Source organism: Cyrtonyx montezumae, unplaced genomic scaffold (genome assembly GCF_038088225.1).
Source record: "Cyrtonyx montezumae isolate F1298 unplaced genomic scaffold, pur_monq_1.0 scaffold_10, whole genome shotgun sequence".
Classification (NCBI taxonomy): Eukaryota; Metazoa; Chordata; class Aves; order Galliformes; family Odontophoridae; genus Cyrtonyx; species Cyrtonyx montezumae.
This window is the reverse complement of record NW_027071826.1, coordinates 33,595,003-33,622,347: the sequence shown is the minus strand read 5'-3', so window position 1 is coordinate 33,622,347 and position 27,345 is coordinate 33,595,003. Positions and strand designations below refer to the sequence as shown.

The 27,345-nt window shown below is 39.0% G+C and overlaps 1 protein-coding gene across 1 annotated transcript; it reads left to right on the top strand.

The window, feature by feature from the left end:
- Window positions 1-269: 269 nt before the first annotated feature.
- On the top strand, window positions 270-26,439 carry LOC136060354 (cytosolic phospholipase A2 beta-like). The gene is made up of 21 exons (XM_065754794.1): window positions 270-382; window positions 6,021-6,093; window positions 6,801-6,977; window positions 7,627-7,763; window positions 8,429-8,560; window positions 9,826-9,884; window positions 11,415-11,457; window positions 12,625-12,688; window positions 13,105-13,232; window positions 13,355-13,465; window positions 14,490-14,527; window positions 15,443-15,578; window positions 16,564-16,700; window positions 16,937-17,159; window positions 17,768-17,885; window positions 18,870-19,007; window positions 19,446-19,550; window positions 20,083-20,268; window positions 22,714-22,880; window positions 23,759-23,945; window positions 24,968-26,439. Exons 1-21 carry the CDS (start codon window positions 362-364, stop codon window positions 25,210-25,212), a joined length of 2,625 nt encoding a protein of 874 aa, XP_065610866.1. The 5' UTR covers window positions 270-361; the 3' UTR covers window positions 25,213-26,439.
- Window positions 26,440-27,345: the final 906 nt, after the last annotated feature.

The following is a 27,345-nucleotide window of genomic DNA, read 5'->3' as shown; positions in this document are numbered from 1 at the left end:
ATACAGACTAGGAAGAAGAGATGGGAAGTGATGGGAGAATATCTGAATGTGACAGAATTCACCCATAAGCCAGGAAGGACTGTACTGGGCTAATAACAAAAGGTAAGAGGTATGAAGTGACAGGCAGAGTTGTGATAACTGCAGCTTTCCTCTCACCTCTGACATTGCAGATGTCTCCCTCAGACGTAGGCAGAATCTCTTCCCCATACAGAGGAGGCAGAGGGTGGAGCTCAGTGCCTGTATAAATTATATGTGTCCTTCAGGTTATTTCAGCAGCAACAACAAGCTGTGAGCGTGTTTGTCAGCTGACAGATCTGTTATCCAAATTGGCTTCTCTGTTGCTGTCGCCATCTTGTGTGCTATGGGGAGCCCACCAGCCAAGGTAGGTGAATTGCAACTCCTGTCTTTGCTGTGGCCTTGCTACTAGGAACAACTGGCTCTTGCTCTCACAAGCAAACTCACTCCCTTGTGTGTCTGTTGAGATGCTGCTGGTGCAGTAGAGCAGGGTCCTCTTGAACTTTGCACATTTCCTATTTTCCCTTTTCCCTTGCCCTGTCTCATGTGTGAGCTAAGTTCAATGAAAATTCAGTAAAAATGTGGCCCTTTTATTGTAAGGTGTACATGCGGGAGTGAACACCAGGGTGGAGGAGGGCTGGCCTTGATTTACTTCATGCAAAACGAAAGTGCCTTAGTCTTACTGCGTGCTTTTCTCAGGATCGCACATGTTCATTGCTTGCCAAGGCTAAAAAAACAGGCAGCTTTTTCTAACAACAAAGCACAATTTGTATTACTTTAGCTGCAGGGGTGAGTTCTAATGAGCCATTTGGCTGATTTAGCTATCTTTAACATAATGTTTACAATGTCTGTGATTCTAAGGGAAATATTTCTTGTTTGGACTTGAGTTTTCCAGTATGAGTTCCATTCCGAGATTTTACCTGATAGCTTTTACTGTAAATCAACAGAATTATTGTCTGTGGGCCATGTTCTCATGTGTATCTTTAAAAAGTAATTGATGCTGTGTCTGAAATGAATTATGTACAAATTGAACATTCTTTATGTATCAAACTCTCTGTCAGATTCTACAGTAAATAAAATAAATGTGGCCATTCCCAGGGTTTAAATATAGTGGGAAACAATGTTCCCTGCTGTGCCTTATTGAGAATCATTTTATCTTTAAGATTAAAATTATTTACTGTACTTTTCCACAGTAATATTTGCAGGTGAAGTTAAAAGATTTAGTTGTTGGTAGCTTAAATTCAGAGACTTAATGAAAGGTTAAAAATAGTCGGATGCTGGGTGCTCAGGACAAAGAATATGAATTATACAGGTAAAGTACTATTTTGATAAAATCTATATCTTATCTGTCTACCTACCTATTAGATCCAGAGCTATCTGTCCATCTTAGATATAAGCATCATCTATCCATTTAAAAAATCTCTTGTATCTAATAACATCAAATTTGATAGGTGGATAGATAGCATAAATTAAAATTTTATCTGAAAAGTCTATGTTAACAGAGAAAGTTCTTGCATTTGAACCTAATGCTACAGCTGCTGTTCTCTGAGTTTGTACATCCTCCTGCTTTATGGACAGTGTGGACAAAATGTAGAGTTCCAGAATAGCTTCAGGTCAGATTTTTACTCCCACATAAAAATATTAATTCGGTACCATAGGAGCTGTGATATTCTGTCAAGAAAATGCAATTTTTTCAGTATGTTTAATTGGATAAGTAGAGACAGAAATCAGGTTTTGTATTCTTTTTATTTTTTTTTCTTCTTTTAGATTATAAAAGCAAGTAGTCTGGAAAGCATGGATACTTCATACTATCTAGGAAGGCCTACTGAAAGTCTCCAAGTTAGTTTTTTACTGTTTAAAAATACTACAAAGTTTGCACAGAAGTCATGGGCAATATTTGCAGCTTTCTGAGAACATTCTTGGTTTTCTTAAGAAGATATTTTCTTCTGCTCTGACAAGAGTTATCACTCTAGCAGTTTTTATGAACCATGGAATATTTTTTCTATAATAAAATACTCAGAAACAGTACAAATCCCTGAGGGACTTGCTCATACAGGTAAAGGGAAGACTGGTAGAGTATAAGGAGGAAACATCCCAAACCTACTATGGCTTGAAACATCCATCACTGAAAACATGAAATTACAATAAATATTCATAAACAAAATTAGATTTTTTTAGTACCCTCTAATACCCTCTCTTCGTTTTTTTTCATATGTCTTCAGTTCCCACTAGAGTTTTGCATTCCTTTAATATTAATGGAAATAATGGAAATAGCTGAATGGAAGGACGCACTATGAGCAGTACTCATGTTGATGGAGCAGCTAGTAACCAGCTCGTGTTATCTATTAAAGAACCTATGTGGAAGAGAGTGTTTTGGAACCAGGCTGATCGTAAAGATCATAAAGGGTTGTGGGCTTTTTTGCTTTGTTTTAGTTTATCGCTTTTCCCTTATTTCAATAAGTTACCTCTAAGCTGCAGCTGAAGCAAATCACCAGTATCTAAGATGAAAGAAATGATCAAGAATATGCCAAGTGATTACATTTGGTGAGAGATCCTCTACATAAGATAGTGCAGTGCTTATAATATGCTACAGGAGAAAGAAAAAGTAATGCGTGGAAAGAAGTAATTATTTATGTCTAAAACTATTGAGAAATCTGGGCAAAAACCCTAAAACTATTCAGAGAAGGCCAAAAGGTAGGGAGCAAACTCTTCATATAAAACTCTTCATATGACTTTTTGTTATCCCCTGGTGGTAACTCTACTTTCGTAACTGCTTAGATTTGGGGCTGGTGAAGTGCAACACTGAGATTCCAGTCAGACTTTCAATGTGTACAAACCAACAGTGATGGGAGGAGTTTCCCAGGTTGTCAGGTTCTGCAGAAACTACTCTCCTAGAAGAATAATGTACCTGTGAATGTAGCCATGAGGGCTTGTTGTGGGAGCAGCATGGTGGGGCAGTAAGGAGTGAAATCAAGGATGTGAGCTGTTGGTAGGTTTTGCTTCTTTCATTGCCATCTGAAGACTGTCTCAGTAGGCTTTTCATTATTAATGAGCTTTGAGAAGCTCATATATTCTCAAAGTTCTCTTTTTGGGATGAAACCCTGAAGTGACTAACTGCCTGTAAACAGTAGAGAAGGCTAATTATGTGTCCTCCTGAAGCTGACAGGCATATGACTATTCCCTGGAAGCCAGACAGTAGGCCACCAAATGTGTTATTACATTCACTGGGAGACTGCAAACAGATGTGAATTTTCGGTTTGCTTAGGGTTTAGTGCAACTGTAACAAGTCTACCATGCTAGTTTTATCTCCTTGGATTTTCTCTATTTTAAACTTGAAATGTCCCCCTCAAAACTTGCTCTAAGAGTACAGAAATACAGTTTAATGCTAAGTGCTATCAATTGAAAAGCAGATAGCTCCAGAAGAACTGTCTGGATATAAAAGCCATGCTTAGCAATTTTTATTAATAGCAATATTGCGCTTTGCACTTCATGTTAGGAAAATAGCAAAAAGGTGTTTTAGAGTGCTAGCACTTTTGAACAAGGATGTTACTTTGGATCATCTAAATCAGACCCCCCACTGGGCTACTCTGGTCCGCTGTAAAGGAAAATGAGCTCAGCCTTTTTTTCTGATGAAAAAGAGCAATAAGCCCAATTCTCAGTGGATTCAACAAACTGGAGGGACTGCAGCCTTGGGAGCAGGATGTCTTCTGGCTTCCCATGGGAATTTACAGTCTGTAGGGTTTGTTAAACCACCTTTGCTCATGTGAACCTATTTATCTCTTCCTTGCAACAACACAAGGACTATACTGCACCAAATCTGAAGTAATGAACAGTCATCTTAGATAATGTTTCCTTTGGCAGGCAGATGTTGGCATGTTTAAATGAACTGCTTGCTGTTGAAAGGGGAAGGGAGGAGGAATGAGGCTTTCTGGCTCTAGTGGAAGAAGGTGCAAAAACATGACACCTATCACAACTAAGAGTAGCCTGATAATGACCTGCAGATGCACCTTTCTGTAAGAAATTGATCAATTTTTGTCATGTAAGGTTCAGAGCAAATTATATACCAACATCTATTTTTCCAGTGAAGGCGAAATCTGAGAATGATTTGGACTTCCATTGAGCAAGGGGAAGTTGATTACAAAACAGCATAGAATTAACATATTAATTAAAAACAGTCAGCCCTATAATTGGCTACATAATCCAATATTTCATGTTAATGAAACCCACTAGGAATGCTGACTGAGTGTTCCAGTTAGTACTTCTATGTTTAATAGCTATCTGCATGGGAAAATTAAAGTCAAATTCTTTCAGCGGGCTACTGGAATAGTTTGGAATTGTCCCCACTGGAACGTGTAATGTCCATCATGTGTTATACTCGTAAGGTTCTAAGTATTTCAATTTCAGACTGGAGGAAAACATAATAGGAATGATTCTTTTTCCTCAAAAACAAATGTGCCTTGCATTTTTATACAGAAGGGGTTTCAAACAACCATTAAGGTCCAAAAGACAGAGTGATTTGTCATTTTTATAGATTTACCAACAGCTTTTTTCTTTCTCTTGAATATCAACCTGAATTTAAAAAAAAGATATAACTTTAAAATAGACATTGTAAAATTTAATATGAAGCCTTATTTGTATGTGCTAAAATTGTGTCCATTTGCTATAATACCATTTACCTCTAAAAAAGTTGAATGAAACTGAGAGAAGGCAATTCTCATTTCTGATTAAAAAAAAAAAGTCCAGTAATCTCCACCCCATTTTTAAAGAGTTTCAGATTTAGTATAGTGACTATTTCTATAGAGAAGTTCTCCCTTCCTCAGCTCCTACTATCTCTGAAGTTAATCATTTCAGTGTCAAGAAGATGAATCATGGTGCTACCTTTCAAAATAAAGTTATTTTTTGTTGTTGTTACAGTATAGTGGAATACCCTGGTTTAGACAAATGTGGCGTTTCAGTCAGTGTGTAGTTTAAAGTACCATGAAAGCAAATGAAGTATTTCCATCGTGGTTTGTCCCTGTTCTAATTTGGTAGTGATAGAGAGACTGTTATTCTTGCTTTCAAGAAATTTTAAATGTTCCAGTTTGGAGAAAAGAAAAAAAGGAGAAATATTTTCCTTTAATTAAGTTTGTTACATCTGCGGATGTGTGTTCATTCAGGCTTATTGGAACATTTTTTTTTGGAACTGCTGCATATTGTTTGAATAGCTTAGGCTGGGAAGCTTAATTCTTTGTAGGAGTTTGGAGCAGGTAACTTGAAATAAGCCCTGTACCAGCACCTTGCTTCTGATAGGAGCAGATCTCGTGTCTGAAAGAGAAGTGGTCCCATTTCCATTAGATGAATTCAAGATACCTAATGATGTAGGATTCTGTGGTACTGCACCTTCAAATCAGGGCACTTTTTTCTTTCATCTGAAGGGCTTTTGCTGGGCCTGTGGTTAACTTTGAGCCTGTAGTGCGTTCCATTAGATGCCTTTTACTGAACTTGAGCTACTTACTTACATGAAAATCTAGTCCTACTTGGGATATGAAAACAGAAGCTTTTAAAGCCTATTGGTAACTGCCATGTCCAGAGCCAGTATCAGAACTGTGCAAGACCCAGGCAGGCAGCTGTGAGTTCCCGGTGTTGCCTTCCAAAGCTTTGACCCAGCTGTGGCATGAGTTCCTCTGCAGATTGGCAGAACAACCATCACCATGACCACATATAGACCAGATTGTTTGTGAAGAGACACTTCTAGGGTGACTATGGAAGCTTCCTGTAGCATCGTATGAGCTACTGTCTTCTTTCTGTCTTCTCTTATTCAAGCTACTCAGCAAATAGTCTGCAAATATTCAGCAAATGGTGGGTAAGCATGCTTTCATCTTAGCATAATGTACTTCCACTGAAGGGTGACCTCCTCACTTCAAACAGACAGACAGCAAGGACAGACAATCCTCTGTACAGTTCAGAATGCATGTGATTTCTGTAGGATGAGCTGACAAAATTCATTTCATTTGTTTTCTCTGCAGATGAAGATTTGTCCCATCTACATGCTTTCTGTAAGAATCATACAAGCCAGGAACATCAAGTCAAGAGACCTATGTGAGTTGTGGTTTGCTTGTGTTTTTAGTCACCTCTAGAGTTTACACAGTGAGCAATGTTCCTAAGTTCTGAAGGTATATAAATAACATAACACACATAAAGCAGAGCATTAGAAGTACTGACATCAGGGCTTTAATTAGATTAAATGCCTGAGGTGTCATTAGTTTGGAGGCCAGATCTATTGCCATTTCAGATAAACTGTAAAATCAAAGACTCCCAGCTGAACTTTCTGAACCAGTGAGGGAAAGTAGACCATGTGAGGGAACTGCAGTCTGTAAATTTTCTTGGAGTCAGAGGTCAATTAGAGAATTTCAGACCTTTTAAAATAATCATTTGAGGTGTTTCATGTTCAATAACATTGCTAGTTTTTTTCTAAGGAGAACCTGTGCAGATCCTGCCCTAACCACATGCAGAACGTGCAGGCAAAATAGGCTTTTCTGTGTACTTTTTATTCCACTTTCTTTAGCTTGTTATCTCACTCTCACAGCCTGTGGCTCCTTCTCAAGGTGTCTGATGAATGATCCATTCAGCTGTCATTTTTGCAGTGTTCTATGTGTTCCTCAGCCAGTAGAAAGACCTCGAGCTGCCTTTTCTTATACTCTACCTTTACTTCAGGTATCGTGTCCAGAGGTGGACACCAGAATGGTCATAGTGTGACGACGCCTGTATTTGAGTTTCAATGACCTGTTCTATCTACTCTGTTGAAGGGACAGTTCCACTTTCCTGCCAAAACCTTGCGGGGCATTGTTATTCACTGCTTGATACCAGTCTGAAGTATTTAGGCTTCTCGGGCTGCAGTAGACATCATCAGTCAAGGCCAGACTCCAGCTCTGAAAGACATCAACTTGGAGATTTCTTTTCACACCGCTGTCAAGCTCCACAAAGTAAATGCGCTTTCCCACCTTGCTTTTCCCAAAGGATGGCTGCTCCAGACACTGACCACACTAATCATAAAGGTTTAGGCTGGAAATAAGAAGATTTCCAAACTGTTCATGTCTTTGTGTTCTTGGGCCCACAGTGGCCTGTATCTTCAAGAGATCTTCTTCCACAGTAGCTAACCCTTCTAGACAGCAGTCATGTCCCCTCCCTGTGTTTGTATTGTGAGACTGAGCAAGCCAGTCTCATGTCATCTTGCCTGTAATATGTGTTTACCTTTCCTGTAACCATCCTAATTGTCCTTTTTTGGAATTAGCATTAGTTTCTGTTAAACTTCTTTTAAACACAATTGACTGGCATGGTAGGGAATATGCCTGATGAATGGTCAATGGGCTCTTTTCTACTTCTTTCTCTCCACACGGGAAACACTGCTCTTAGTGAATCTTGTGTGTGCATGCATGCATGTGGTATTTGCCATTTGTAGCTACCCAGAAACTAGTTTGTATATCGAGATGGTTTCACTTGGTTGCTTCCAACCAGTGATCTCTTTATTTATTTTTTGATTATTTCTTCTAAAGTATTTATTATTCCCCAGAATCATAGCCTTGCCCATCTGTAATGTTGGCATCTGGATTTTATTTTATTTTTCTGCTGCAGTGACTGCATCAGACTGCTATGTGCGCTTGTGGCTGCCATCTGCTTCAAATGAAAAGCTTCAGACCAAAACTATCAAGAATTCTGACAACCCTGTCTGGAATGAGACTTTCTACTTTAGGATCCAGAGAGAAGTTGAGGTATTAAAAAAATGGAGATTTTACAATATTTTGAATTGCTGGGAGTCCATGTTTGACTCCCATTTGATCAAATGTACTAAATAAGTTTCATTGCTTATGAAATGGAATTTCCAACTGACTTGTTAGCTCAGAACAGCAGATATACAGAATAGTGTTCCCCTCAACTAGTTGTAGACATCTGTGATATAAATTCCTTCATCTGAGCTAGTCTAGATTCCCTTTATTGTCACCTGAGAGAAATAAATACTGCTGTAGCATGCCTCTAGGCTATATTGAGTGGTTAATCTAGAAAGAATATTTCCTCTGCTGGTTGTAAGGGAAGGATAGAGAGGTTGCTGTGTAGTTAATAGAATTTTGGGGATGAAAAAAATGAATAAGTGCATTCTTTGGGAGGGTTATCAGAAGTGGTGCGGAACACCAACCATCTTCTCTGTCCTGGGATAGTGAGATTGCTGATTGCTGTTGTCTTCTATTCCATTGTAAGTTCCCCTGAGCTGGACTTTATGATTGTGTTCCACATTACCAGGCTTCTGAACGAGAGCACAGGCTCTGTTATTCGTACCACGGTGCTAGTCTATCAGCTGCGAAAGTGACCACTTTATTTATATTTTTTCCTGGAAACAGCAGTTCAATAAGAGTTCATATTTATTTTCTTCTACTACCAGAATATTTTAGAATTGGCAGTGTGTGATGAAGATCCACTCACCAAAGATGACATGCAGTTCACAGTTCTTTTTAATATTGCTAGAGTCAGACCCGGAGAGAGAGTCCGTGAGAAGTTTGCTCTGAAATCAGAGGTAAGGTCTGAAAATACATGGAATTACTTACTTTCCATGTTGGCTTCTGTGTTTAGATAGAGTTTGGATCTGCATAAACAGATCTTCTTACGTATTGATATCACAATCAATATCTCATCAAGTCAGATATTGTTGTGGTAGACTTTTGTGACATTGTTAATCTGTTTTCACAGATTCAGAACATGAAGTGACTTCTATCCCATGCAACCATCTCTGCAATGTTAATAGCTAGCATCTGTAAATACATTCATTCTCATCATTTGTAATCCCCAAAATAACTTTCTTACTTTTTGTCTTTTTTCCACTTTTCCTATGCTTAGAAAACATTTCCTCTTCACTAACCACTTGAATTAAATGAATATTTCAGGCTTTTCCCTTTAAGGCTCATGTTGGGTTTCTTCTAGTTGATTTAGATTTTCCTAGCCAATACTAAAGGGATGTCCTACTGGTATTTGGTTAAGGAGTCCTTGGAAGAGAGTTGTCCAGTGAACAAAACTAGGATAGTTCTACGGCAGTTCCTGGGCTTCTGTGAGTTGTGGCTAAGGTACTGCTGTATGCTTTTAGTAGCAAAGAGGCAGTCCATAGCAGAGATACAGCTACTTCCTGAATGCTGAGAGCTGCAAACAGGGAACCCCTCATGACTCTGCAGGCTGCTGGAATGCGCTTCTCAACCACTTGCTGAATCACTGGGAAATGTTAATGATTCAATAACCTCCTTGCTTGGGAGTGTTCTTCCCTTCATCTCTGCTAGGTTCAACATGAATGTAATTTAAATGGAAATGACGCCAGAATTTGTCACATTTGTTACTGAATGTCGACACCTTTTCCCAGGCAGACCCATCTTTGCAGAAATACATTCTATTTCTGTTTTAGCCAAGCTTTTTCTCTCTGGGTCTTTGTATAGTCCTACGTATCCCACAGAAGTAGAATATTAATCTTAAACGTGTTTCCTGCAATCTCAGCTTTGGAAAGAAGTGACATACAGATTATTTGGTAACATTAACTGACAGAAGAGACATCGGACATGGTAGTGAAATCCTTTTCAAGTTTCTTGTGAATCCCTCATCTCTGGAGGTGTTCTGGAGGCCAGGTTGGATGGGGCCCTGAGCAGCTTAATCTGATGGGTGACAGCCTTCCGCACAGCATGGGGTTGAAACAGGATGTCTTTAAGGTCCCTTCCAACACAAGTCCTTCTATGATTTTGGGTGTCTCTGCTGGTAAACTCTTGCTGCATCCAATAATCTGTGTTTATTTTTACTTTTCAGAAAGAGAGGTGCATTAAGAAATGGGAAAGTTTGGAAGTGGAATTCTGGATGGAAAAAATGTGAGTAATATTCCAAAACTGTCAGGCAGTGTAACAAGAAAGCAGAAATTCTTTGCAGCTCTTCCCAGTAGTGAGTTTACTGTTTCAACTTTTTTTTTAATCCTTAACTTCGCCAGCAAATTCTGTCTTTTAGTGTATTGTATACAAATCTTACCTTATGCTTGGTGCTTATATCTGATCATTGTAATCCAGTAACATTGTCAGGATTCAATAAGTTGCACGTGAGATGGATACAAGATATAACAGATATGCGCTCCAGGCTATTAGCCTTTAGCAGCTTGAACACCACGATGTTTCTAAAAGACCAGAAAACATGTATTATTATCACAAAATGTACATAAGGTGATGTAGACAGCACTAAATAAATTATTAGGTGATGGCTTATTTACACTGAAAAAATATGCAGTTGACAAATAATACAATTGTGATTTCCCCCCTCTTTAAAGTGATAATCAGCATTGTAGGAGAACAAATTCAATAAGACAAATATCTCTTTTAAATATTCTTGGAAATAGCATACCGTTACCATTTAGAACTGACTGAATGCATGATTAAAACAGAGATCTGTGAAATGGAAAACATAACTCAGAAAATCAATTTTTTTAATGAGACACCTTAAGAGATAGTGTAAGCACCTCCTGCACACGTGGAGTCAATCTCAACCAGATTCAAGTTCAGAGATGCAGCTCTTAGAAGCTGGTCTATGCAGATTCAGTCTAGAATTAAAAGGGACATTTTTCTCAGCTGAAGTTACCAGAGGTGTAGGGAATTCTCTGTCCTTGGAAGTGAAACTAAGTTATTTAAAGATAAATACATTCTGCGAATGTAAAAGGGCCAGTTGTGCTGCTTTGTAAAATATCCTTGACTTTGCAGAAGGTCAAAGATCATGTACCGCAAAACTTCAGTGGTCCTTTCAGATCTATGAAAGCACTTAGGAATGTGTGCAGCACAGTGCCATTGGAATATTAGCTGTAATGAGAGATTCTGTAAGTAGACTCTGTAGTTATTTAATTCCATGTGTAACTCCAACTGTTCAGTGACAGGTCTGGTTCTTACAAGGTAAAATGTTGGGGACAAAGTCTTTATGTTACTTATCTTTGTGTTTTTCTAGACATGCATGTTGCTCAATGGGAGCCAATTCTAGTTTGCCTGTGACCTGTTGTAAATTATACTCTAGACCAGTCAAAAATATCTTTCCTAATAACATTTGGAAAGTGCATAATTAATAGTCTTTGCTTTTTTCCCAAGCTGTGTGGCCATTTGATAAGGACAGTACATGATTCCAAATAGACAAATACAGCTTTTCTCTTATAGTTATAAGAACTGGTATTTTTATGGGCTCTCCTGTTAGGTACTGTAATTTGGTCCATGTGCTTAGCAAATGATCATGTATTATACCTTTCAGAAAATAAATGAGGACATTAGTGTAACTATATTCAATTTTATACAGAAAGTAATGAAACTGATATTAAAAAAAATAACTGAATACTCACAAGTTTTGTTTGGTTTTTTTTTTTTGTTTCTTTTTAGTCCTGGCCCTCCAGAGTATGTCATTACCAATGATGTCCTAGTGGTAAGGTTCACATATGAATTTAGCTTGGAGTAACTTTTCCTTTATCTCCTCTTATCCTTTTTTCTTTCTCTCCTTTTCCTTTAGCCATCTGATATTTTATAAAGAAAACAATATTGAATAGAGTTTGGTCTATATTATAAATTACAAATGTGGGACAGTGCCCATTTGTTACAGTTTAAATGTTGCCCTCTTCATGGAATGGAAACTGTTTCTTGAAGTCCTCAAGTATCCCTATTTTGCCCAGTTATAGTTTGCTGATGTTGCAGAATCACAGTTTTGTTGCCAAAGTGAAATATTGTATTTCAGGTAATGCAATATGGCATTTGGTAGGAATACCAAAAGTTTTGAAAGGTGTGAGTCTGTAGAAGACTCCAATGACTGGAAGGTTATCTAGTCAAACAGCTTTTGGGGACATGCGTGTTTTTTTAATAAAGAGTTATTTGAGTTGTTGAAACAGAGTCCTCTTGTGGTATAAGTCACCATTACCTACCTCCCTGGGCTGGCCAAACAGCTAAGGAGTACAAAGTGTCTCATACCAACAACTCCAGGCCTGCACATGATTTCCAGATGCTTGCCTTTAGTACCCCTGCAGCAAAATAACAAATATTCTGTTCTTTGCCCCTCATTTTCTGTGTGAGGAGTAAGAGCTGTAATGATTGGCATGCATTGTTGGAAAACTGTCCTGGCATGAGTTATTAAGGATGAATTGGAATGACTCAGGTGGAGGGTGGAATAAATCCATGATCTCCCTACATCTGGACTAGCAAGAAGATACCTTGTAGACTAATCATGACCACAATACACAGAAATTCATCATCAGGCGGTTTCCTCCCACTCTTCCTAAGTGTATTTATAATTACCAGATGTATATGTAGCTGAGTTTGGACAACAGTGTTGTTCAGAGATTCTTGATTTGGGGAAACTTAAGCAGATATAGTCACCTCTGGCAATGCACCATTGTATGGACAAGCTAGCTGACAAGCATTACAACTCGTCTACTGTCCTGAGATAATGAATTTATCCTTATGCAGCTAGATTGCTTCTAGCACTGAGACCAGTTTAGCTTGGCTCTATATTATAGCTACTGACTGGTCGCATGATGGTTCGTTATCTGCTGCAGACATGGCATTTGCTATTTTCACACATTTCCACTCTTGTCTTTTACAGTCCCGTGAAGTTTGGTGCTTAGAAGTGCAAGTGGACAATAGCGAAAGCAGGAAATATTTGCGAGGTATGCAGATTTCTCTGAAGTGAGAACACAACCAGATCATAGGCATTCAGGTCCAGGTGGAGGCACTTCAGGACACAGAGACAACTAATAACCTCCTAAAAGAATAAAATTTAGCACCGTGAAAGTTCCTGCACTTGCTCTCCTTATAACTCTGATATCTGGTGTCTTTCCCTCAAAGTTATCAAGTTTGGACACAATAAATTTTGCTGGTGGAAATACTGTTTTAATCAGCACTGCTGACACTGGGAGCACACTCTGAGCTGTGGGGTAAATGTAGGAGTACCAATTTTCATGCCATAGGAGACTTTCCAGTGTGTGAATTTACAGAGGATTTCTCACAGAAAATAAATGCCAACTTTGTTACCTGTATTGCCTGAACAGCCGTAACATTTTCTGAACAAGTCTGTTTTCACTAGAGGGTAAAAATCTCGTGCTTACGGTGCCTGCATCTCATGAAGGAACTCAGAAAGCAACAGAAGATACAAATACCTTCTACTTTCATAGTGTGAAGGCTTGGGAGCCAGTTCTAAAAGCCAGGCTGCAGGTAATGTGTGATATACCATACTGCTTCTCATACTACCAGCTTATTTTCAGTGTCACCAATACAAGGAAGAACTAGGCTGTTCTCATTTTGTAAGCAAAATGCATGTTTTTTGTTCTCTGCAGAAAATTTCTGATAAAGAAGATGACACCAACAATTTAAGTGACACTTTAACAATACCACTGAAATTTCTCCCTGTCGGCCATCAAGTGAAAGTAACCCTCCCTGTAAGACATGTAAGTGCCTCACCATTTATGAAACCTTTTGGAGAGATGGATAAAGTAACCCTCAGTATTTAACACAACACTGTTTGAGAAAGAATTAATTTAGTCGGGGTGAGACTTTTGTGCAAATACAAGTTTTCTATGGGAAAGGGTTGGTTTTCTTAGAGAAATATTAATTTTCTGTCAGTAAAATCAAGAATTAGGGTTTCATCCTGACCAGTTTTAGTTGCATATGTCTAAATTTAAAGAGCGATCTCCACTATAGTTACAGAGTTAAAGGAGAATGTTCAACAGCAAGACATAGAGTTGCCTCACTCTGTCTGTACTGTATGTATGAATTCCAGGTGGCTAGCTCAGTCTATATGCTTAAACTCTAGGTGGAAAAACTTGGATAAGATGACTCCTGCCCTCAAAGAATAATTTTGTCACATTCATCCATATTTACAATATTGGTCATAATTTGTGGACAAATACAACACTAAATTGCTATAAAAGCAAGAGTAACACAGCTGTATGGACAGGTGAATCTGTTAACAATGGCTAGACATCTTTTCTCACACCTTGTAGCAAATGAGAGGCAAAAGCAGGAGGAAAATTTGGCAGCATTGCTCCTATAGAGAAGGGAGAATGAACGTCTGTTCCACAGCAGGTGATGCTTGTACCTGGTAGCTTTTTGAAAAGATGTGCTGACTTTTTATTTCCTCTTTGTAACACTTTCTGTAGCCAGATACTGTTCTTCATTCTCAGGAATGAGAGGGTGATTGTGTGATCTTGCTGATGAATTAGGCTGGTTCATGGAGTCAGGTGGGAGTTCTGCTCACAGTCTGTTCAAGTAACCACTTCAGTGCCTTCTGCCTCTACAGAAAATGCTTGGTGTTTTTGTGCTTAGCATCCCTTTCCTGACAAATGTTTCCAAAAAATTATATGCGTGATGGTGGTAGTGATGGGGCATTCTAGGAATCACTGAAAATCTAGAGTTCTAAGCTTCCTTTTCACACAGCCATTTTCATTCCTGCTCACATTTATTTGTTTACAGAACGTGCCACTGCAGTTGTACCTCCAACTAAATGATTGGTAAGGGGACTATTTTTTTTTTCTTTGAAAGTTTTATTGCACCATGAGCACTGTATTCTAGAGCAGAGAATCCTTCATTTAGATACAAGGAATGTGAAAGACTTGGGGCAAAATACATCAACAGTTAAGTCATGGTAAAACAGTCACCACAACAGAGCAAAGTTAGATGCCTCTGGGCGAAAGAATCATGCTCAGATGCCTCCTCCCCCCCACCTTAAAACAACAACAGAAATTTAAATAGCAAGGAACTTAGTCAGATGTCTTTTGCTTCAAAGAACCAAAGACTGAGATTGGAGACTTCTTCAAAAGGGATAAGCAGGAAGAAGGTGGAGGGAGAAGGGAATTTGACTTGGGCAAAGTATCCAGATCCTGTACATTGTTCAGCCTGCATAAGTATGCCTAAGAAAATATGTTTGTGGAAACAGCTATATGAATAAAAATAAGCATCATCTAGGAAAGATGAAAGATTACCTTGTAAAATAATGAGACGAGCAACAAATGAAAACAGAATTATTTGACTACCTCCTTTGTTGTACCATTTCCATCTATAGATCCGTGGTAAAATTCCCCTTGAAAGAACTTGTTAGGTTCAGATGAACCTTTGCTTAGAAATTCCGTGGAGGAGACGTAGAAAGGATTAAGCCAACACAGCTCCTAAAGGATACATAGAAGTCTTTACATTTACCATCCTAAGCTGACTGTAAAACTTAGACTGAAACATCAGAAAATAGTGAGACCATATAGAAGTGAAACAGCTGATTTCTTTGCAGCTGGAATCTGCATTTCTGTCTGTAAATCTGAGCAGTGAATTGTGATTCCTTATGATGTTTAGTAGACTGCAGTTGCTGAATATAGATCTGTATGCATTTTCAACACTAGTCCAATTTTTTTTTACTGGATTTATTTACGTTGCAGCACAGAAAAACTCGATGTGCGCTTAGGATATGATCTGTGCCGAGAAGAGCAGGAATTCTTGCAGAAAAGGAAGAGAGTGGTTGCCAATGCCCTGAAAAGGATTTTTCATCTGGAAAGAGATCTACATGCACACGAGGTTTGTGAGCTGGAATCCAAGCATGGGGTGTGGACCTATTGAATTAGGATTGATGCAATTCCCCACAGACCTTCTAGTAGTTTTTGCGTGTTGTCGGCAAACCCATTGATTTGAAGGGCAACATTACTGAAGTTCTCAGAGTGGCATATCGCATACTCATCTAAAATTTCAGCTCAGCTATTCAGGCCTTTGTATTCTTCAACAGGAATTCCCAAAGTTATAATATATCCCTCTTCAAGGCCAGCGTTTCCAATCCACATCCAACAATGTGATGCAGCATGTTGGCATAAAATGAGACATTGGTACATTTTGTGAGATGACAGACAACCAGGCAAACCAAAATAAGTAGGAAAACAGGAGTATTTGAAATTCACTTCATGCGGAAATGTATGAAATCATTGTAACGTTCCTTCTTCAGGCTTACATGTTTTTTTCATTTTCCAAAAGCTTTTCACAAAAAATAAAAATTCTTCAGGGTGGAGAAAGAGCCTTTTCTAATGAATTCCAGCTGAAATATATTTTGTTGCCAAGATCCAGGGTGAATTTTAAAGTGAACATTTATTTTCTTAAGATAATTTTATTTGTTGAATGGATGCTGTCCAAATAGTCTTTTTTTTTTTTTCAATTTATATATATATATTTTCTAAATCCTATTCATGACTTCCTTGAATCCATTCTTAATTACATTTACTGCAGTTTTGTTATTTGTCATTATCTGTTGTAAATAATTGCAATAAAGAGCAAAGGAAGCAAGGAGCATTAGAATCACTGCATATTCAAACTCATCTAAGCTTTGAGATTATGGGAACTCTCTTATTATCTGGAAATTAATTTAAATGAGGTACTGATAAAGGCTGGCTAAACACAGATTTAATTTCATTGTCCTCCATTGATGTCTGGAGAGGAAATTATAAGAGCTGTAATTAGACCTTTCCAAGTAGGTAAGTGAGTAACTTTTTGAAGATGATATTTATGTTTTGAGCAGGTCCCAGTAATAGCTGTTATGGCAACGGGTGGAGGCCTCAGAGCAATGTCAGCTATGTTTGGCCATCTCTTAGCTCTTCAGAAGTTAAATCTGTTGGACTGTGTTACCTATCTCACTGGGGCTTCTGGTTCAACATGGTGAGTAACAGAAGATGTGATTTATACTTGGAATGACTGTGACACCACATTCCCACACTTTCAAAGCCTCACATTGTTAATAAATGAACATAATTCCCTGGTAAGGCTATTTCTGTTGGCTCTTTAACATAATTTGAGGTTAAGCTTACTACTTCTCTGCTTTGATGAAAGTGCATGGGTAAATACAGTATTCCTTACTAAGAAATGGATGATTTTCTCACATTTCTATTCTTTAGGACCCTAGCAGACCTGTATGAACATGCAGATTGGTCACAGAGAAGTCTGGAGGGGCCACTCAGAGCAGTGAAAGCGCAAGTGACAAAATGCAAGATGAACCTAATGTCTATGGAGCATCTGAAGTATTATCACAAGGAACTTGCTGAAAGGGCAAAAGCAGGACACGTCTCTTCTTTTACAACACTGTGGTCACTTGTTCAAGAAATGTTCTTACATGGACGGGTATGTACCACACCGCCAGGAATGTGGTCCTGCCACACATTCAGGAAATATCCACTCATTTGCTTTAGCATCTCCCACACTGATTGTATGATACAATGTGTGAAACAAATCCAGGGTGACCTGAGCATCCCAGTATGACTTGTAAACAATGGCAAAGGATTCTCTAGCTAGGATTTTCCAGAGTGGCTGGTGGTTTGTCGATACCTCTGAACTAAGGTGCCCAATGCATAATAATTTCAGTGGGTAAATTTGCAGAAAGAACTGAGCAATCTACCCCCGAAAAATCAAATCTTCTGATGTCTGTTTCTGTTTGGACACTTCAAAATTAGAATGAACTGTCTTGTGATTGTTAGTCTAAGACTTTGTAAAGATCTGTGGGACACAGGCAGTACATAGATGTTAATGTGCAGGTTAGTAGGTATCCAGTAGACAAACATGAAGGAAAGTTCAGGACAAGGAAGGAGCAGTTTTTAAAGGAGATGTGACTCACAGATTCCTCAGGGTAATAGAACATCTGTTGTCTATCAGTGCTCATGTAGATTGTGTCTGTGGTTTTAGCTTATGACCTTCTAGAGGCTCACTGTGATTTTTTTTATCCCTTTGATTAGCCAAGAAAGTACAAACTCACTGACCAGCGCAAGGCATTGGAGCACGGACAAAACCCATTGCCTTTCTATGCAGTCCTCAATGTCAAAGAGGAAAAGTTCAGTACTTTCAAATTTAGAGGTAAGTATTCCAAGAGTTTCTTCTGACTCTTAGTAGGAACTGAAGAGAATTCATAGGGAAGCAGTATTTATGTCTCAGGGGAATACAGGAGGAATGCCTCTGTTGCTTGCCCTGACTTCATCTTTTAATAAAATGTTTTTCTTGCAAACTGCTGGATGTTGATTAGAAAGCAGATCTGCTGAAAAATGCTGTCAGCCACAAAAAAGGCATTTCTGAAAGTGCGGGATGAAGTTCTTGTTTTGCCAAAGACATTTTGAGTGAGTGAACGCAAATCACATGATTTTTTTTTCTGCTTCTATTCCACATCTATAAAAAGGCTGTGATTGTTTCTTTGTAAGAGTTGATGTGTAATATAACTGTCAATTATCTGAAAGAAAATGTCTAGAGTGGAGTATGATTGCTATGATGGGTTTGATATAACACCTTTTAAATTGACTACATTCAGCAAGAAATACCAAGGTGATCGGATGCTGGAAAGAAAAAAAACACTTAGGTTAGTTTAGTTTATGGCTACTGTTCTACAGGAATACCCATGCAGGACAGTTTGAACCAGGAAACTGCATGGCTGTGTCCACACTGTGATGCTTTCTAATTCTGAGCTGATGTGTCTTCAAGCTTCATTGTTGTACTGTGTAAACTGACATGTTTGGTTTAGTAGAGTTTTCATACTGGTCATTTTGTGTGTGTTGTATCACCGTTCTTTATCGTACATTTAGTGATACTGAATTGGAGAGATAAGTGGAATCTTTATATAGAAATGTCTACTTTTTTATGCTAATATTAGAGTCTTTCTGAGGTAGAAAAAGCTAGTAAGTGAATCATCTCCCAGTTCTTATGGAACTGGCGATTTATTTTGCAGTACAAACTAGTGATAGCTCTGAGCTGCCGAGATCAACCAAGTTCGTGAAAGCTGTATCCAAAGAGGAGGTTTTGTTTCTTTATTCTGTGTGACAGTAAACGTATCGTACAACAATTCTTTTGTAGAGTGGGCTGAGTTTTCTCCTTATGAAGTGGCCATACCAAAGTACGGCGCCTCCATTCGTTCAGAATATTTTGACAGTGAGTTCTTCATGGGAAGACGAGTGAAGAAGCTGCCAGAATCTCGGATCTGCTATCTGGAAGGTGACCTAGCAGTGAAGTGCAGTTAATCACAGCATGGTAGAAAGCATGGCACTAGATAGCACCTGGAGTGTGCACAACAGTCCTTAGCAGTATGTCTTGATTTAACAGGCCCTTTTTTACTTCTTCTGAACACTTCTGCTTCTTTTACAGTTTCTTTTACAGTGGATGCTCTTAAAACTTAGTTTGGTTATTTGATACCTCTTATTTTTTTACTCCAAAGTGCACAGAAGATGGTCTGGGAGTAGTTAGCCCTTGAGGAAGAACACTGAATTGTTTTCATTATTAAGCTTGAGCCCTTCTATTTTAACTATGACATAACAAGGTCCATTCACATAGGCCAACAATACATAACATTGATAATTGTAGCAAAAAAGAAGTAGAAATAGTCAGCAGTTAACGTGCTGGTGCAGTATTTTTCCTGTGTGGTTTGACTTGCAGGTCTTTGGACAAACATCTTCACAAGGAATTTGCTGGATGGCTTGTACTGGTCCTCAAATTCAAATGAATTCTGGGAACGGTGGGCCAAAGATATGGTAGATATAGGTAAGAATTTGAAACTCAGTATTCAATTTTGACCAGACCATGCCTCTTGTTATGGAGATGAATAAGGAAAATACACCATTGCAACTGCTTGTGAATAATCTTCCACATATTCTCCCTAAACTGGTATGTATTGTATTGCATCATTCTAGATCTTCCAGTATTATTTTTGCCTGTATCAGAATTGATCACCGGATGATGTTTTCCTCTTACGTTTCTTTTTAATTCCCTGAGGCATGCTTCATGCTAGTCACAAATGTTTTTCATTTTGAGTTTATTGGTGATATGTTAAATGACTCCTGTGACCACAAATGAGAATGGTGGCTCTTGCTTTTAGACAGAAGTACAAAGAAAGCATGTAAAAGGCAAAAGGTGTGCTTGCTTTAAACAAAACCAAATATCTCTGTGTTTAAATGATCATGTACATACGTTTTTCAACAAATTTCAGGAAATACAGAGGGGAGAACAGCTGGCCAAAGTGTCTAGCAGCACAGATTAACCTATGTTTTTTCTCATAATTCCTTCTCTATTTCAGAAAAACATTCTCCTGAGGAGGATACCACTATCATCGAGCCTCCATCTTGTTTGTCAGGGAAGCTGTATGAAATGTTTCAGGACATTATAACGAAGCGTCCACTACTGGGAAAGTCTCACAACTTCCTGAGAGGCTTAGAATTTCAGAGGGATTATGTCCATCAGAGAAAATTTATTGAATGGAAAGGTAACTGCAACAAAGAGTTAGCTGCAGTGTGCAGGTAACATCTCAGATTGTTTTTTTTTTAGTCTTTGGAAATCTCACATTTAGAGATACTTGCTTGTGGTTTGGAAATCTGCTGAGATGGAACTATTTCATTGTGTCTTTTCTTCAGGGTGGTGGGTTAAAATGGACTAGTCTGTCAAGTGCTCTTTCACTTCTTGACGAGATCTGTAATTTGAGTCACAGCATGCTCTTCTACAGGAAGCTTGGCGTTCTGCATAGGTGTAGTAGTCAGTTTAGAGAAATTTAAACTCTTTTTGAAGTCAAGAAACAGAGGTAACACTGGAAACATAAGGCAACAGGTTATTGTGTCGGTCAGATTAAGGAAAGGATTGGCTGTAAAAGTGTGGTTGCCACATGTATGGTATTTGATGATCTATTCCACCTCTCTTTAACCCTTCAGAAGTAGAAATAACAAAATCCAACAATAGTAAGTTGGAGCCATGTAAGTTTATATCTATATTAAAGAAACAAAAAAAAAATTGTGTAGATTTGATGCATCAAATTGAACATTAATTAATTTTCTACAGGCTGTGCTCTGCAGGCAGGCAAAATGAAGTCATGGTTGTTTTACCTCAAAAACCATGAAACAATCTGTGAAATGATAGTCAGGTAATGGAACTGAGCTTTTCTGTGCAATAAATCTTCCTGTAATCCAGGCCTCATTTATGCCTTGAGCAGGTAGCAGTGTGGGAGGACCCTACATTATTAATCTGATTTTAGCAAGGAAATGTAAGCTCCTCAGAGTCTTTCCTTCTTGCAATTTGTGTTTTGTCTCTTCTGTTCCATGTAAATTATGACAGTTTATGTCTAGTTCCCATTGCTGTCTGAAGTTTGCTGACAGTGGCAAGAGATGTGAAGCATTTAGGGCAGAGCTTAAAGAGTACTAAATGCTTTTCAGAAATGATAGTCCCATGGTAGATGAAGTCTCAAGAATACAGCTCTGTCTTAAATACTTCCATGGAGCTCAGGTTAACTGACACATTAAAGCAATTCATTAAATGGCATGTGAAGAACTTCTTAATTTTGGTAGTGACAGATTTGAGAACTCGTAGCAGGCAATCGTAGTAATACATTTATGGTATTGTGGGTTTGTATATGGGTTTGTGCTTCTGGGGGAATTCCTGAGGAGGGACTTCTTTTTGAGTGAGTATGACATGGAAATAGTGACTTTCCCAAGGAAAAGCTTGATCTCTGGTTAATTTATGAAGACATGAATAAATGCTGCACCATTTAGTGTCCATGGTAAGATACTGAATATAGTGAAATTTCGACTTGACTTAAAATATTCACCGGGCCAAATAGTACTAAGAAGTACACTGTTTCTTCTGTGAGGAGGCAAGCAAATATCTCTAATTATGCCAGAATCTGTAAATTCCCATCATTCCATAAATGCTAAAAGAAGCAAATAAATAATTTTGTAAAGATCTGACATTAAGGGAATGAAAAAAAAAAAAAGTTATTACTTCAAGATGCTGTCAAATGTTCCAGGCTATGGAATGAGCTGGAATTATTCTGCACAGTGTAAATCAGCACTACAGAATGAGGCCAAGGAAGCAGAAAGATCTGTAGTATTTCTGCAATCAACATTTTTTAAAAGTGCCGAAGCACAGATGTTTCAAGGAAGGAGGGGTCTGCTCTAGACTTTGCTACCTCATTTTGTGAATTTGAAGAAGTCTCTTGAAACACTGTTTTGATATTTACAGCCATGTCAAAAGGTTTCTTGTTCCATGGGACTAGAAATGGTAGTGGGCTTGCTGTTTACAGGGTGGCTGGTAGACTTCAGACAGAGAAGTGAGAACCTAGATATCAGATACTAGCTCTAAATTTCACTATGCCAGTTATTATAATCCACTTCTTGCTGCTTTTGGAGTTAATGTGAAATTTAATTCAAGCAATACTTGAATACTTTACTTTAAGCTGTTGGGAGAAGATGCTGTATGCACAATGTGGTATTTTTTTCAGCATGGCTAAGATCATCTATATGAGAAGACAGTGAAAGCAAGCTGAAGTTGGATTTCTCACAGTGGGAGAGGAGTCTAAACCAGAAAATACAAAGTCAGAAAAGAGCAATGCAAAAGAGCAGCAACGTACTGCTCTTGTTGGATTTGTTGCTGCACTATGAAATTGTTCTTGTTTGCATTTTTCCCAGTTCTTAGCGGGGGGGGGGGGGGGGGGGGGGGAAATAAAAAATTCTGCTTTCTGTGAAAAAACAATCCTCAGAGCAGCTGTGAGGGCAGTGGAGTCTGTGGCTCACCTGTCCTCTGCCTTGCTTCCTCACATCCTGCCTTTGAGGGGTTGCATTATGGAGAGAGGTGAGCTTGTTCTTGATGGCAAGGGGCTACCTTTATTGTGTATCATAGCTCTTTTGACCAACGCTCTACTAACTATATTCATAATGTTTTTCAGACACTGTCCTGGACTCTTTCCCTAACAGTTTGACACCGCTGCAGAAATATCTTTGCCTGATAGATGTTGGCTATTTCATTAACACCAGTGGTGCAGCACTTTTTAAGCCAGAGAGGGACGTAGATGTCATTATCTCACTTGATTATGGTTTGGGGAATGCATTCAAGGTGAGAAAATTAATATGCTCTGCTTCTTGTAGCCTTGATAAATTTCTTCTTGTTAAGCTGTAAGAGTTCATAGCCAAATTTACATCTGATGTTTGAATTATACAATGATCAACTACCTCAAAAGTGACTAATAAAGGTGTAGAAGTGATCTTTACAGTAGAAAGGTTAGCTCCTGAGGTGAGTAATGGAGTTGGTTGGAGTTTTGAGGGAAAAGACTGAATGAAGTTCAATTGCTGTTGTGTAGATATGTAGGTAATGTTTATATTGTTTTAACTAACTGTGTATTTCAGAGCTTCTCCAGGGCCACTTGTGTGAGCAAGAAAATGATTCCCCTTCATGTGCCTTTAGTGTGAGAGGGCATGGGAACTGATCAGTGGGACAGAGTATGTGGATCTTCGATTTATTAAAACAACTTTCACATAAAATGTCCAAATCTCAAGAGCAAACTGGTCACTTTATCTTGGAGGAGGATGGAAGCTTCCTCCAAGACCATAACAATAGGCTGATAGGCCTAAAGATTTTAGGTTCCTTTCTTTGTATTGGACTGTGGCATTCACTTTCTAGCATTCTCTGGGTATTGCATAACAAGTGGATCCTGAAGATAAGACCTTCATCTCCCATGCCCTATGCTCATGACAAATTCTAAGTGTGGCTTTTGTCATTTCTTCTAATTATGAAATACTTTGTAAGGTGATAAGTATCTTTTGACTTGTGGTGTGTGGTGGCAGAAAGTAGGGTTATTTTGTGGCCATTTTGGTCTACACATAGATAGCAGTGCAATTCTAGGGACTGAATTTATTTGCCACAGTATTTCTGTGATACGTCAGAAAACCTTGTCTTAGCACTTCCTTTAAGGCAATGACATTCTATATCCACAGCAATTAGAGATGACGTACAAATATTGCAAGATACAAAAAATCCCTTTCCCCAAAGTGGAGATAAGTGAGGAAGAGCAGAAGAACCCAAAGGAGTGTTACATGTTTGAAGATGCAGAGGACCCCAGAGCACCCATAGTAATTCATTTCCCCCTTGTGAATGACACATTTAGGGAATTCAAGGCACCTGGTAAGTTCAGTCTTCTTTTTAGTTGAATTGGGGTTGTTGTTCTACAGTATTGATCTTCTTTGTCCTTCCTAACAATTTCATGAGAGGGCACAGCCTGTGTGAGGGAGGCTATCCCATCTTCTAACCCATCAGGATCTTACATGAATATTTGCCTCTACCATTGGGCTAAGAATGAGGACGTTATCTGGGGAAAATTAGGAACAGCAGCAACACTGGTTAAGTAAAGCTCATTTTCTGCTATGAGATTCACCACTGAATGTTTGCAGAGTATGTATGTTAACAGATACTCCAACAAAAACTGTATTTAGAAACTGCAGACAAAGAGAAGGTGCCGAGCAGAGGGAACTGGGCTTGTTAGGTGCGGGCTGGAGATGGTCCAAATGGCAGTATGTCACCAGGTGAGGCTCTTGAACAGAGGCTAGCAGATAAAACAAATGTATCTTAGGGGCATTTACGTGAAAGATGGATGAGATTATGCAGAGCAACACAGCTGCTGCAGCTTCTCAGTGCTCCAGGCCTGAATATGTGAGATGTGACGCTCACGTGCATGTTTCTGAGCAGCCATTTATTCATCAGTCAAGCTGACAGGCAGCAACTGATGTGGGTGGTTGGGGGAGGAGGGTCCTTGGCAGTCTGTGTGGATTTCAGGTTTAACAGTGGAGCTTTTCATTTTGAGATTGCTGAGATACACCTTGTGGAATGTGGGTATTTATTTTTCTTGCTTTTAACTATTAAAATTCTAGAATGGAGAAAGAATTGGCTTGTGAACTTCCCATTTACAGTGCCACTAGAGACTGCACTTTTCTGTGCTTGAGGCGGATGCAGCTGTATCTGGATATGGATAGCACAGAGAATACAGCTCTCTCAGTATCAGGAAGTTTTGCAAAGCAAAGCTTGGACATTTTTAATACAGCCTGGGCCTCACACTCTGAAGTCTCATTGCTATGAAAACAGTCAGTTACATGAAAACCTGCTGTGTATCAAAGAAAGCTCACTATGGTTGCTTTTCTCTTCTTCCACAGGGGTAAAGCGCAGTCTCTCAGAGATGGAAGAAGGCAAAGTAAATCTGGAAAACAACTGTTCACCCTATTACCTCATTAGGCTAATCTACTCTCCTGAAAATTTTGACAAACTTGTGAACCTGAGCAAGTACAACATCCTCAACAACAGAGATTTGCTCTTTCAGGCACTTCAGACTGCTGTAGAACGGAAAATAAGTTGCACGACTGGGACTCTCCCCAGCCACTCTGGAGCTGGATATGCCTAGGGTGGGTTTTCACTCTTCCCCACTGAAGGCTACAACAGTCACATTACAGTGAACTCATAACAATCACATAATGGCACAGTCACATTACATCACAGGACACTGAGGAAACCTGTACATTTCACATCTTGTCTTGTTCAAGTTCCTCGCTTTCAAAAGGATTTATTTAACCTTCCTCAACCAAGTTTTCAGACCTCAAGAGCCTCACAGTGTAGTTTTACTTGATAAGAAATGAGAGTCCTGGTTAGCAGAGACCTTTCAAGAATTTCCCAATGGTGGAAAAAATGGTGGTGGTGATAGCAGTAGTTCTTTACATGTGCCTGTTCACTCAATCCTGAGCCCATTATCAGTGCCTTTTGAATGATACAATTACAAACCAAGTCCTGGCCATTTGCATTCAGTAATGTCCAGATTTTCAGCTAGGCTGAGCAGTGAGAATTTGCACTGAATTGGTGGGCTCAGCTGTAAAGTGAGGCCGAAGAGTCATACATACCTGTGAACAACAGCCAAACTGCAGCGTGGACTGTTAACGTTCTGTCTGGCTGATTCCCCTTGCTGATGTAGAAATTGTTCCTTTATTCCATTCCCCTGCAATTGTTTGGCACAGAAATGCTGCTCCAGACTGCCACGAAGGGGGCAGTTACATTTCAAGAAGAGAGGACATGAGCTGCAGTGAGAGAGTGTGGTTCTTTCTGTTGAGTTTTGGCTGGAGGAAAAATTCCGCATAAGGCGTGAGTGATTATTTTCATTTATATGGGCAGTGCCTGTATGAACTAAAATGTCAGGATATATTTGGTATAAAAAATCCTCAGGATGAATAGTTAATGTAGACACAAGTAACTACATTTAATTTAAGAATGATGACCAAGACCTAAGCTGGTGCTTCTTACGGGTGCAAGCTGAATGCGGGATAAAATAACTAATGTAACAGAGTGCATAGTTACTGTATATTCACAACCAGAAGATTATTTTTTTTCCCTTACAGTCTTTATCCCTAACATCACAGGCAAGGCATTTTAATAGGTGCTACACTAAAATAGAACACAAATAAAAAAAAGAAATTCTTTTTCACACCCCTTTGCTGGAGGAAAATAATACTCAGACAAAAATGATGCCTGGTTTTCATTTGCTTGGGATTATGGTGAGAGACATTACCTTGAACTAGGAACTTGGAATATCTTTATGGCTGTCCACAATATTAAAAAGAAAGGTGGTAGAGAAGGATGCAGAGTACTTCTTAAGGTTTCATAGCACGCAAGGAGCTGGGCCTGCTTTTGGCATATTTAATCCAAACATAGCACGTTCACAGAGGCCTAGGAAACTCATACATTTCTTCTGTGTTGGAAATTTACTTGATATCTAGAATGAGTTATACTTGAAATCAAAATTAAAGAAACGGGTCAGGTCTGCCTATTTGGTGTCTCAGAGGGAGAGCACCCACAAGAAGTTTCATGCCTAAACCCTACTGCAAGTAAATGCTGTCTTCTGCTGCAAGTAAAGGCAGTGAATAAACCTCTGCACTACTCCTTGTATGGTGCTTACTTACTGAGTTAAGGAGCACCATGCAAAACCTGAGGAGTCTTAACAGCTGTGAGTCTGATTGTACAACTGAATTCAGACCATGAGAAGAAACAATTTGTCAGACACGGCTGCAAGAAAGAAAGACAGCGAGAGCTGTTTTGGGTTGAGTTGAAAAGTAAGATAGCTGCAGGGGTTATCTCACAAAAGGAAGACTTACCAGCAGGATCTGTGGCTTTCACATAGGACAGCATGTCATGGTGCAGGCACGCACATACAGGAGCAAGGTGCTGCTAAATAAATAAATAAAAATTTGGTTCATGGGCTACAATGAGTGGTCCCTAACACTTGACAATCTTGACAACGCGTCTCAAATGCACTGAGAAAACTGGGGCTCTAAGTGCTCCATGAAGCAATAACTGGGGCGTGGTTTTTGCCTGCACAGTGCTGCTAATGCAGACAGCAATGCCCACTAAAATGTGAAAGAAATTATAAAAAACACAAACCCAGGATACCCAGATAACCCACAGGGGTCAGTGAAGAATAGGTTCTCTGGGGGACCGTTACACCCTATGATAGAGTGAAGGAGGTTGAGATCAGGAGGGGGGGGTGAAGATG

Coding starts and splice junctions, on each gene's coding strand:
- LOC136060354 (XM_065754794.1), top strand. CDS start 362: ATGGGGAGCCCACCAGCCAAG. Junction 16,701..16,936: donor GGGGCTTCTGGTTCAACATG/GTGAGTAACAGA, acceptor TCTATTCTTTAG/GACCCTAGCAGACCTGTATG. Junction 23,946..24,967: donor TAGGGAATTCAAGGCACCTG/GTAAGTTCAGTC, acceptor CTTCTTCCACAG/GGGTAAAGCGCAGTCTCTCA.